General features: G+C 42.6%; 1 protein-coding gene across 4 annotated transcripts; it reads left to right on the forward strand.

Annotated features, from left to right (window-relative positions):
* Window positions 1-1178: 1178 nt before the first annotated feature.
* Window positions 1179-12702, forward strand: prdm10 (PR domain containing 10). Of its 4 annotated transcripts, none has more exons than XM_068713887.1 (23): window positions 1179-1203; window positions 2313-2448; window positions 2772-2933; window positions 3242-3301; window positions 3385-3489; window positions 3848-4022; window positions 4516-4757; window positions 5232-5432; window positions 5781-5853; window positions 6199-6316; window positions 6415-6535; window positions 6631-6900; window positions 7264-7608; window positions 7949-8104; window positions 8198-8377; window positions 8467-8577; window positions 8760-8960; window positions 9086-9229; window positions 9457-9627; window positions 9850-9987; window positions 10087-10288; window positions 10399-10496; window positions 11221-12702. In XM_068713887.1, exons 2-23 carry the CDS (start codon window positions 2377-2379, stop codon window positions 11407-11409), a joined length of 3534 nt encoding a protein of 1177 aa, XP_068569988.1. In that variant the 5' UTR covers window positions 1179-1203; window positions 2313-2376; the 3' UTR covers window positions 11410-12702. The 4 variants fall into 4 exon arrangements, with proteins under 4 accessions (XP_068569988.1, XP_068569980.1, XP_068569996.1 ...); XM_068713879.1 differs by lacking the exon at window positions 1179-1203 and adding an exon at window positions 1418-1476; XM_068713895.1 differs by lacking the exon at window positions 1179-1203 and adding an exon at window positions 1487-1841.
* Window positions 12703-13111: the final 409 nt, after the last annotated feature.

A 13111-nucleotide genomic window follows, 5' to 3' on the forward strand; every position in this document is an offset into this window, starting at 1 on the left:
TATGATCATTACATCACGTCTAGTTCTATAGCTTTTACTTATATATTTTTAGATCATTCTGTTCACTTGTCACTGTATTTTTACAGCTCTCAGTGGATATGGCAGTTTGAGATCATGTCTGTACAATATTAATACAAATGCAATTAGTTCCAACACAATTGTTTGTCTTTATTGACACATTTGAATATAAATTAACATAAATAATACATATTAAGATATACGATCACTTGATCGTTTGTGCTAGTTTACTCAGATTACTTCAGTTTGGTAACTGCATTTTGAAAGTATTAACCGGAAGTTTACTGTCATGTCTGCATTGTTGCATACTTGACGAAGTTAATGTTGCAGTTCTTCTCTGTGACCACCGGAGGGCAGTAAACACACGTGATTGGAGTGAATGAGTCCTTAAACCTAGAAATTAATTAGCATTTTTGCATTTCCAGTTCCCTCGTCTCGTAGGTCATGGGTGTTTTTAATGTGTGTTTTGGTTAGATGCCGTAAACATTTTGTTCTACAGTATAACACGTTTACGTGTCCTAAAGACAGTTGCTAACAGTTCGCTAAATGAGACTACAAAACGTCGTCACGCCGACCAGCTCTCCTCCACAGCCTTTTAATATGTTTGTTTATAGCATGACATTAACTTTTAGCGATTGCATTCACGCTTGAGACATGGTAAAATGGGTGTTCAAATTTGTAGATTATCATGCTGAACAAAACGTGTAAGTATCATAAAGTTTGCCACAGAGTTTATCTTCTGCAATAATCCATCGTCCAATCGAAAAATCCCGTTGGCTTTTTGTCAAGAGAACGAGTGCATGCTGACTTCCGGAGTTGGCCCAACGGATATATCCATCGGTTCTATTGGTTGGCCTACAAAAATACGTCATCCCTGCACCACTGCAGATTGAATTCCATTGGACGACTTGTGTTTCATTTTTCCGATTGGCTAAACTTAAATAGACCATTAAACTATATTAAAGATTAATACACACATTTGCAGTAACATCGTTAACCGCTTCACTATATATTATTAAATACAGACAGCAATACATACTGTTGTATACTGTTTTATTTTAAAATATCCCGAATTGTTTTAGCCCTTGAGTAAAAACCGCCAATCAGAAGCCGCGCTCCATGGCGTTGCCAGGCAGATTATGTTAATATATGCAACGCAGCCGTCTCTGCAGCTACCATTCTGAGGTAAGAACAACTTGTACGCTTTCCACTAAATGTAACAAAACTAGGATTTGCTTCAAGACTACTTGTGTAGCTCGACTCCTCGTTAGTCTCTCTGTTGATATACATTAAATGAGCGGAATGTTTTAGCGCAGTTGAACCGGTAGAAAATGTGTGTTTTTTTCTGTGCGTCTCTTCTGATATCACTGTTGTTGTTAGTCCCACCCAAAATGGAGCCCGGTCTTCCTTGTTCACAGTAGTCTTGAAGGGCTGGGCTCAACTAGAAATGGGGGACGGGTGGGTGTACCCAAATAATTCGGTCTTTTGCCGCTTGAAATCGAACTGTGTGAAACATCGCAGAATGCAGTCCAGGTGCTGGGGTCTGTGAAGTGATGAGTAGCTCTGAGGTCGGCCTTACTTTGGGACTATACGGCCGGAATGCTTATGTAGCGGTGCGGTGAATGCCCGGGTTTCTCAAGCGCTGGTTTGTGTGGTATGGTCCAGTTGGGACTGAGAACCTGCGGGGTTAAAATAGGGGGGATTGGCTTTTTTATTGAATATACCAACACGATTTCTGAATGAGTTTACAGAGTGGTGATTTTTCCCGGTGGTATTTGTGCCGACATGCGGCTGTATTTAGACACCGTTTCCCGGACTGGCTCGTGAGCAAACGTTAACCTTGTTTCTCCTCGTACCCCCGCTGAGAGTCCTGTGTGACCGCTCATAACACTGAGTGTCATGCTGCTTTATTTTGGCGTGAACGTCCTGTCAGCCGAGCATAACTGTGTCTGGAGAACCCAAAATCTGTGCTGCAGATTGCACGTGGGGTTAAATGCAGTGTCACTTTGCTGAGAGAGAAGCTTCTGCAGTGCCTCGTTATTGCAGCCAAACAGCTTTTCTGTGTCTCGTGCATAATATGACTCCGATGAACCTGTAACAGTAGAGGCTCCATTGCATCACATTGTTTAAAATCACATATTGTTGCGTCATGATTATTAAGCTGATACATCACCTGGCAGTCTGAAATACATATCTAAATCAAGCATCCATGTTTTACATTGATCACCATGTAGCATTATTATTATTATTATTATTATTATTGTTATGATGACTGTCCTCTTGTCTGTTTACAGACGTCTCTCTCCAGAGTGAAGTGATCAGTGACGTGGTTGCCGATAGGCCTGGCAACGTGCTGCCATGGATACCAAACAGGAGCCATCGTCTGTGTGGAGTCAGACTTCTGATAACGATCCAGCCAACGGCACACAGGTCTGAACCGTCCCTGTAGGGCTTTATTCAACCAGCCATTAGCAGCAGAAAAGAATACAGCACACTTGAAACATCAGAGGACAAGTCTCACAACTAGTCTGTTAAACACTCACCAGATGCATCCTTCTGTCCACTGCCCAGAGTTTCTACTGTATCCCAACATTCACTATCCACATATATAGCTTTAGTTAATAGAATATAGTGGGATTTTCCAAGTTGTGGTTCCTTACCCTCAGAAAGGACACGAGGACAAGAATGCACCATCATTTGTTCAACACTACTATGTCAAGGGAGGGTTAATAAGGCCTTTGTGTCTCCTGCAGGTGCATTTTGAAGGTGGCACAGTGGCCCAGATCGTGTACAGTGGCGATCAGGCGGACCGGGGACAGCAGCAGGTGGTTTATACAGCAGACGGGAACTCCTATACCTCTGTAGAGTCTGCAGAGCACACACTGGTTTACATTCACCCTGCAGATGGCACTCAGGTAAGAGCATGAATATTTGTAACTGATATTTTAAGCATGTAGATGACAGAAGAACAGCTTGTATTGATGGGTGGGTTGGATTGTTGGGTTCAGTGTTTTGTTCCAAGGAGGGCATGGCACATAGTGTTGTCATTCTTGACCGCATGTTTGGCACATTTTACCAAAATAAGCATTAACCCTCTCAAGAGTTTCATTTATTTTCACTGTCCTGGTTCAAATGTGCCAAGTATGCATGAATGAATATGTATATTTCTTAGCATGCACTCGGCCCTGCAAGATTACAGCTCAGTATTAAACTTCTCTTTCAGACTGTTTTTGCTGACCAGCCACAAGTGGCTTACATTCAGCAGGATGGTACAACGCAACAGGTGAGTTTACGAGGTCGTGTCATGTCGTTGCTGTGTGCCACCTGGTTTCCTTAAACCTTAAAGCGATGTATTCTCATTTGCAGGTCACAGTTTTGCTGCCCAGTGGACAGAACATGAATGCTGCCAATCTGCATGTTCTCAGTAATGTAGCAGAGGCTCCCCAAGCTATCCTGGAGCCAGTTTCCCAGGTGAGGATATGGCATGACGTCGGCATGTGATGAACAAATAAAATCTTCATAAATATCACGGGTTAACGTTTTGAATCATGTCACTGTCAGTCCCTCAGAAACAAACAGTAGATGGATGTGTCTTGACTAGACAGCCACAATTTGTTTTTGCATGCACAGAATATCATGAATAAATATTCTCCGGTAGTGTAAAACTATCCAAAGACACATTTATTTAAATTTTTTTACATTTTGATTGCATTGTTACATGTGAAGAAGCCTGGAGATGAGAACTTGTCAGCGTTTCTCACGTAGAGATGAACAGAGCAATATTGAAACTGTGAAATGATCAAACACACATACACACACACACACACAGGAGCAGCTGTCCGTGTCCAATTCGCTCCCCTCCATGGCTGACATCACGGACCCCCCCACCAGTCCCCTCGGGGCCACAGACTCCACGGACGATTCTGACGAAGATGAGGATGAAGATTCTGAGATGGATGAGTGGGAACCTCGTCTGCCTCAGTCGTTCAACCCTCACAGCCTCTGTGAGTGAAGTCCTCCACAGTCGTAATGCAGTCGTCTGCTCCGTCAGGAGTCACTCGTGTAGAGCACACACAGAGGATGTTGAGTCATGACTGTGGAAGTGATGGTTTATTTAATACACTCGGCTCACTGACTCGCATAACACAGTCAAAATATAGAACATTATAACACGCAAAAAACAACTACAACTGGTCTTGTTCTGTACTACAACATTTGATTTTTCTTGATAAGCAATGTAATCTGATGTTATAATTTTCAAGTCACAAATCTGCCAAATTGAAATTTCATTCAGAACAATGAAAACGATCGTAGCTCCTTGAATCAGAGACGTTATGTTGAGTGGCTGTGGACACTTTTTATGTAGAAAAACACAAAGTAGAGCAAAAAACGACTAACAAATGTACTCATTAATTTGATGTGTGTGTGTGTGTATATATATATATCTCTGTTGTAGTGATTGTATCTTATTGATCTTTTGTTTGTGTGGCTTCTCAGGGTGTGACGAGTGTAATAATGCCAACCCCTCTGTGTGCCTGAAGCACGGCCCTCTGCACCCCATCCCCAACCGGCCTGTGATGTCCAAGGCCCGGGCCAGTCTGCCTCTGGTCCTCTACATCGACCGCTTCCTGGGCGGAGTATTCTCCAAGAGACGCATCCCAAAGCGCACACAGTTTGGTCCGGTGGAGGGACACCTGATTTCACAGAGTGAACTGCAGGACCACTACATTCATCTCAAAGTAAACCGGCGCTCTGCACGACTGATTTCTCTTTGATTGCTTTTAAGCTCTCTGTTGTTGCGTAGTTTTCATTTTAGTATTTAGCTGCAGCTGAGTAAAATGTTCATGTGAAAGTACATCTGCTATTTTCTGTACTAAGAAAAGTATATTTGCCCTTCTGGTTAAATATGATATTCTGATATTTGATAGGGATACTTCAAAATCCAAACTGTATTTGTGCCACTTCTCATTTGGAATAAAGTAATCATAGTTGTGAAATGATTGCTTTACAGAAAAAAGGCAGAATTAGTAATAATAGTGTAATAATATTTACTGTAAAAACAGTAAATATATTTCTGTGAATGAGAGCGTTTTATAGGAAAGTGCTGGGCGAGTAAGAACTGAGGGAAACATTGTGTGTGTATAAGCATGTGCAGTCTAAGGATGCCCTCTCTATGTCTGATCTGTAGTCTGTGTTTCTGCTTGTTGGCTCAGCTGTGCATGCTGGATGCAGAGAAAGATGGAGAGAAGTCCGATGACATGTGGTTGGACCTTTCTGATGAAGACAGCTGTAACTGGATGATGTTTGTGAGACCTGCTCAGAACCACCTGGAGCAGAACCTGGTTGCCTACCAGTACGGCTCAGAGATTTTCTACACCTCCATCAAGAACATTCAACCCAAACAGGAGCTCAAGGTCAGTCCTGTGTAGTTTGTGTGATGCGTTGTGCATACACTGTGTAATATAGAGATACACCGATGGCTTTTTCTTGATTCAGATTTTTTAAAAGTCTTACCTGCCACAATTCACATTAGTCACACCATTTAAAAAAAAAAAAGACAAAAGTTATTTAAAGAATCAATAAATATGAAAATTGAAATTCAGTTGTATGTTCATAATAAAACATTGCCTATTGAATACCTTTCAATAGGCTATTGAGTGAGTGAATTGGGTGGGTGGCAGAGACAAGCCAGAGCTGAAAGGAGAGTTAATCAGTCCCAGTAAATAACTGATTTGTGATTTTAATGATATTTCCCTCTGCAGGTGTGGTATGCGGCATCATATGCAGAGTTCGTCAACCAGAAGATCCACAATGTTACAGAAGAAGAGAGAAAAGGTGAGTCGCTGCACATAATACTTAATATCAACACCATCTATTTCTTTTACTTATTTACCAAACTTACAACACTCCTATTGTTTTTCGGCCAGAATGCTCAGAGCAGAGCACTGTCTGTTAGATAAAATTGGCTATACTCTGTAGCTGTTCTGTTTTTTTCTTCAATTTTGGTTATTGTAAAGTTGGTCTTTAATTCCGATTGGCATTAAAAAAGGTATTAAATCTAACTTGCCTTGAGCTGTAGGAACCCTTTGTGATGACATGTCCCATTACAAACTGTTACAACAGTAGGAGAGGTCAGTAGTAGTGGTTGTTCCTGCTCCTCACTCTCTGTTGTTCCTTCAGTGCTCCGGGAGCAAGAGAAGAACTGGCCTTGTTATGAGTGTAACCGCCGCTTCGTGAGCTCTGAACAGCTGCAGCAACATCTCAACATGCATGATGACAAGTTAAACTCTGTTACCAGGTAAAACCTCTTTTCCTCATCTTATTTTACATTTTCTCTGTTGTTTCTATCACATTAGAGCCTAAATGACCAGATTCACTGTTTCTTTCCCCTCTCAGATCCAGAGGCCGGGGTCGAGGAAGAGGCAGGAGGAGATTTGGCACAGGAAGAAGACCGGGACGCCCGCCTAAATTTATACGTTTGGATCCACCAGTCGACGCCGGTGGGGAAAAGACAACAGTAAGGGACGCAGTAATACGCACTGTGTTGATTAATCGATTGGTTGATTGGCTCTGAGAAATTGTGATGGAGCTTTCGTTCCTTTTTTTAATCAGGAGATGCTGGAATTGACAGAGAAGCCACTGGAGGAGCGAGTGGACGGAGCTCAGAACGGGTTGACGGTGGTGGAGATGGAGTCGGAGGCAGCGCCTGGGACTGAGGCAGAGGGACAGCTTGTCCCTTCTGCAGGGGAGCCGGTTTCAGAGTCCGTCAGCCCGCTCTCCAACACGGACGTGCCTGTTCCACTGAAGGAGGACCCAGCACAGAGCAGCCAATCGGACGGCCACCTCACCTCTCAGGACATGCGCCGTGCTAAGAGGATACGGGTAAGACTGCTGTGTTCAGCAAAGTGCAACAGTGTTTTAGATATGTTTGTTATTTGGTGTCATAGTGGCCATGTTGGCTTTACAACAGTGTGTCTCTCTTCCTCAATGCGTGCTTCCCTCAAAGATGGATGTGCAGGTAGGTAGGATCGGGAGGATGGCAGAAAAAAACCAAACATTTGCTTCAGAGATTCCTTTCGTCATTTTCCCATGGTGTTAATAGTCATGTGATATTTCTGGATATTCCCCCACCTTGCACACTCCACTGCATCCATCAGCCTCATCCCATGTCAGGGCAGATCAATGACAGTAAACGCTGTTGGGGTTTCCTGCTAGTAGTTCCTCCCTCTCTTTTGTCCACCTCAGAATGCAGCGCTGCAGCACCTTTTCATAAGGAAGAGTTTTCGTCCTTTTAAATGCACCCACTGTGGAAAGGCCTTCCGGGACAAAGACAAGCTGGATCAGCACCTGCGGGTCCACGGCCGGGACGCCTACGCTTTTTCCTGCCACATTTGCAGCAAGACCTTCATGAGTGACTCGGCCCTGGAGGACCATCTGGTGGTGCACACGGAGAACCGCTCCTACTCTTGTCTCTTATGCCCGGAAACCTTTGAAAGGCTGGACCTGCTCAAAGACCACGTAGGGATGCATGCTGTGAACGGCTGCTTCACCTGTCCCACCTGCAAGAAGACATTTACCGACTTCATCCAGGTTAGTAATAAATGTCTCTTTGACTCGTTAGAACCAGGCGCTATTCTGAAAGGGTCTGATAAGTGAAGTCAATGTGGAAGAGCCTTAAACATACCATCCAATATCCAGCAGGGGGTAAAAATAAGTCCAATTGTATAGTAGTCTGTGATAAAATGACTCTACTGCTCACTTGATTTATTACCTCAGTAAACATTGTAAACATGAGTTTATGGTCTCAATCGCTAGTTTTGAGTCTTCTTCAATACAGCTGGTTAGAATTAAGCAAAGAAACATTCGGTTTTGAAATAGTAAATTGACTTATTTACTCAGATTTCAGACTACAAAATGTTCTCTTCCATAGGTGAAGAAGCATATCCGCTGCTTCCATTCAGAGAAGATCTTCCAGTGCCCAGACTGTGAAAAGGCCTTCTGCCGGCCGGACAAGCTGCGTTTGCACATGTTACGCCACTCTGACCGCAAGGACTTCCTGTGCTCAACATGTGGCAAACAATTCAAGGTAATAGGAATAGATGGAGCATTGAAAGATAATATTAAGTAGTAAATAGACATGTCAGTTCTTATGTGACAATTCATTTCCTGTGACATTAAGAGGAAAGATAAGCTGCGGGAGCACATGCAGCGCATGCACAATCCCGACAGAGAGGCCAAGAAGGCAGACCGGATCCATCGCTCCAAAACCCTCAAACTGAAGGTGCCCACCACGGACTTCGAGAGCTTCATGTTCAAGTGCAGAGTGTGCATGATGGGGTTCAGACGCAGAGGAATGCTGGTGAGCAACGAGTCACAGAAAGCTGTTCGTTTGTTGATAAGGAAGTTGGAGATGTTCCAGTACACTTTGCTTTATTTTTCTGGTTACAGGTCAATCATTTGTCCAAGCGTCATCCAGAGATGCGTATCGATGATGTGCCTGAGCTCACGCTGCCCATTATCAAGCCCAACAGGGACTACTTCTGCCAGTATTGTGACAAGGTCTGTTCCCCCATCCTGTCATGTGCACTTTGAGTTTCTGGAGAAGATTTGTCATTGTGTTTTTTTTTAATCATTTATGTATTTAAAGTTCATGCCTTGAATCAAACATGCAAACTTCACCTCAAACTCTGAACCTGAGTCTTCAGTATATCCATGAATCAATCTGATGGCTCTCTGTGCAGGTGTATAAAAGTGCCAGTAAGAGGAAAGCACACATACTGAAGAACCACCCTGGGGCAGAACTTCCTCCCAGCATCCGTAAGTTGCGTCCGGCTGCTCCTGGTGAACCAGACCCCATGTTGAGCACACACACACAGCTGACTGGCACCATCGCCACTGCACCGGTCTGTTGCCCACACTGTGCCAAACAGTACAGCAGCAAGGTTAGTATGAAGCTCTGTCAAAGATGTTATAAATATTTCTACAAAGGTGGACTCATTCACACTTCTATGCCGCATCTTGGACAGTTCCAGATCCCGGCTGATAACTCTCTTTGCTTGTATCTCAGACTAAGATGGTTCAGCACATCAGGAAGAAGCATCCAGAGTTTGCCCAACTCGCCAACACCATCCAGGCTCCTCTGACTACAGCTGTCATCAGCAGTGCTCCTGCAGTCATCAGTGCGGACGGCACCACAGCTGAGGCTGTAGTGGTAAGAAAGAGTAGCAAACATACATGTTGAGCACCAACGCTCAGTGGATTTCTGAAGATGTGTATTACATAAACACAAATTGGTGATAGTAAAGTACAAAGCCACACAGTGTAAATAAATGTTAATGTTATAGAAAATTGGACTCGGCAGCAGAATCAATAACGAAAGAAAGGGGATCAACTCATAAACACCCGATATTAGAACTTTATGATTTATTTTCTCCACAGACCACAGATTTGCTGACTCAGGCCATGACGGAGCTTTCTCAAACACTGACCACAGACTACCGCACAGCTCAGGGAGACTACCAGAGGATCCAGTACATCCCAGTGTCTCAGGCAGGAGGCAACCTATCTCAGCCACAACACATTCAGCTGCAGGTGGTGCAGGTGGCTCCGGTAAGATCTGGGATCTGATCTAGGATCTAGATTTGTTTTTTTTAAATTTAAACTTTGAATTGCCCATGAAAGGCTGACTCAGCATTTTAACAATATCCTGCTCTACAATCACAGTACTACACTTTGACATCTGGGAGCTGCCTTGTATACACACAAAGTTGGTTGTTCTGTGGTGGATTGAGGTAAATGTAAGAACATACTCATTTATTCTGTGTTTCACAGGCTTCCCCCCCACATTCCCAGCATCCGACAGTAGATGTGAGCCAGCTGCATGACCCCCATGGCTACAGCCAACACTCCATCCAGGTACAACACATCCAGGTCAACGAGGCCTCAGGCACTGGACAGGGTGCCAGCCAGGTAAATCCTCAACCCTCTGACTCTAATAATAACACACGTTGTGGGTCCCATAATGTTAAACTTGAAAACAGAATATTGCATCTCTTCACCCTCTTTTAGGTCACCGGTCAGCCTCTAAGCCCCACCTCCCAGCAGCCCAGTCAGGAGCTGAGCCCCACCCAGCTGACCCCTGTGACATTAGCTCAGAGCCACACCCTGCAGACCAGCAGCACCCAGCAGCAGCAGCAGCAGCAGCAGCAGCAGCAGCAGGGGACCGTGCAGCACGCCTACATACCCGGGAACTGGAACTATCGAGGCTACTGTGAGTTGCACGAATGCTCCCATATCATCCACTCAGACTCTGTATGTTTTAATGGCTCTATACTGTAAGAATGCCTCTCAAGTTAATACGTCAACTTTTTACTGTGGCAGCGTCTGAGATCCAGATGATGGCTCTACCTCACACGCAATATGTGATAGCTGAGGCCAGCACTCCTGTATCTGGAGTCAACAGCAACCAGGTGAAAACGGTGAGTGAGTGCTGTCTGATACCTGTTAGATTAAAGGGACAAGTACATTTGGCTGTGGTTTAGGAAATCACTGTGATGCCATTTCATATATTTACACCCATGTTTTTTATAGGCAAGGCTCACACTGCAGGTGTCACTCGTTCAGACAAAAGCTCAAAAGTTCTTGTTTTTTTTTTTAATGCAAATTTCAAAATATCAATACGTGCTACATGGAAATGTAGTAAAAAAAAAAAAAGCAACAAGATCCTAAGCTAAGACCTACATGGGACTATTTAAACACATAAGAACTTGTCACTTAACAGCAAATTTATCTTAGATTGAAGAATCTATGAGGAAGAAAATGGTTTGCTGCGCATCAGAAGCTTCTTTAATTGTATATTCTGCTATATACTTACTGTAAATTCATAACTGAATTTACAGAACATTGTAATATATATATATATATATATATATATATATATATATATATATATATATATATATATATATATATATATATATATATATATTTGTTACCGTATATTTGTTACCGTAATATACAGTGATAGAAGATCCTACTCTGCATACACATCTTTGAGAAACTTGTATGCTACCAGATGTGTGTTACATCTCAGACAGCAAAGAATGAGAAATGAGCAAACATTCTGAATTGAACATGGTGGCTTATGGGACCAAGTGAACCCTTAGTTGTGGAACTTAAGTCGTTCTCATCCCTGTCCTGCAGACACACTACGTTATCTCAGAGAGTCAGCCTGAACTGGAGACTAAACAGACTGGTCCTCAGAGTACAACCCAGGGCCACGCGGAACATCTGGAGCAGCAACCGACCAATCAGCAAGCCACCACGCAGTACATCATCACCACAACCACCAATGGCAGCGGCACTAGTGAAGTTCACATCACAAAACCCTGAAGTGTACTACGATGAACTTTGCAAACCACGGACTGATCCTGCATGTATACCTCAGCAGCTTGTATGCTCATTAATGAACAAACACACAGTCGCACATGGATACATACGGCGCTAATATGGGGATGACTTGATGACCAGCACAGTTTTATGTGTCTGTAAGATGATGAATGAGCTGTTAAATTGCAAGCTGCCAGAACTTTGTGAGAAAGTAAAGTTAAGAGAGTTAAGTTAAGTTTTGATTTTAACAGAATATGTAAACAAAGACTGAAATGAACTTGCTTTAAAGACACAGCACTGGAAACATTTTCATTGAAACTGACATTATATTAAATACAGGGTCCTGTACACATTTGGAAAGTATGGACCATAAAAACAAACGTTTTACAGCCTTACTGTGTGAGCTACTGAAGTGGTGGAAATATTTTATTGCTCAGTCCTTACACATATTCGAGTGCCCATTTTACATATTTGTAAAGTTACAGGAATTTCTAAAGTATAGTATTTATAATACAGTCCTGGAAAGAAATACAGAACTGAAAAATACTGTATAAAACAGTTTGCCGGTAGGCCTTTCAAGCAGGTCATTGTGTTTATGCCCAACACCATCTGTTGTGTTGTATGTTGCCCTATTGTTGCTGACCTCAAATGTGTCCATTCATTTCCTTTAGGAAGGCCTCAGACAATTTTTATTCACGTAGTGGATTGTCCTAATTTCTCCTAGTTAAAGTGTTACAATTAGAAACATTAGGACAGAATCACATGTTTGCAACTGAACAGCTGAGGAGGTCCACATACAGTGTTTAAGAAAGATAAGGGCTTATTCCATTGTATTAATCTGTTTATTAAATACAAAAAATATTGCAAGTACTTCATTTGGGGCTGGTGCTTAAAGAACAGCATAGTGTCTTCGGGTAAAGAAGGGGATATTGCCACTCAGCATGTCTCATATTTCCATCCCAATATGGTGAGAAAAGAGGAAGTTATTCAGAAGGAATAGCTCAAACCTTGTGATAGCAATCACCTGCCTACTGTGTGTTCATGAGCAAGGCCTCTAATGCTGGAACTTATAGTATTACATTAATTAAGTACTTTTAAGTTACCCTTGAAGACCACACCGGTTAATACACAAAATCTAGGCTCTTGTAAAATGCTGTTAATGTGCCCATAATTTATATTAGTCTATAGACTTGTACAATGTAAAATATTGCAGGAATATTATGAGACTTTGATCATGTACAGTGGCAATTTTGTCCTTTTGTCTATGTGTTGAGAAATTAAATTCTTTTATATCTGCACACTGTGTTTTCTGTTCAATCCATTATAAAGGTGTTGAACTGTCTGTTCGGGTTCATTTTCGGATGAATTGGGGTCTTGATCTGTCTGGATATTATTCTTGCTCTCACTGCTAGATGGCAGCATGGCCACAGAAAACAGGTTTTAAGGTTTTACAGCATTTTAAAACTGACTAAAACATTACAACGGAACAGACAAGTGTCAACCTTAATCATGTGTGAGTGTTAATGATCTCCCATCCATTTGTGGACCTCTCTCTTTTGATTAAGGTTTTAATGCTATTCAGATCCAACAAGTTGTTAACATGGTGTGACCTAATAATAGCTTGGTGACTCCCAGTGTACCTGGGCGGAGCAGGGCTTGTCCTCCACACAATTGTGATGAGTATGTTTCACACATTCCTTCATCG

The sequence above is a fragment of the Cebidichthys violaceus genome, unplaced genomic scaffold (assembly GCF_023349555.1).
Source record: "Cebidichthys violaceus isolate CVI_PGR_0920_01 unplaced genomic scaffold, fCebVio1.0.p SCAF_1, whole genome shotgun sequence".
Lineage (NCBI taxonomy): Eukaryota > Metazoa > Chordata > Actinopteri > Perciformes > Stichaeidae > Cebidichthys > Cebidichthys violaceus.

Coding starts and splice junctions, on each gene's coding strand:
- prdm10 (XM_068713887.1), top strand. CDS start 2,377: ATGGATACCAAACAGGAGCCATCGTCTGTGTGGAGTCAGACTTCTGAT. Junction 5,433..5,780: donor AACCCAAACAGGAGCTCAAG/GTCAGTCCTGTG, acceptor TTCCCTCTGCAG/GTGTGGTATGCGGCATCATA. Junction 9,988..10,086: donor CTGGACAGGGTGCCAGCCAG/GTAAATCCTCAA, acceptor ACCCTCTTTTAG/GTCACCGGTCAGCCTCTAAG.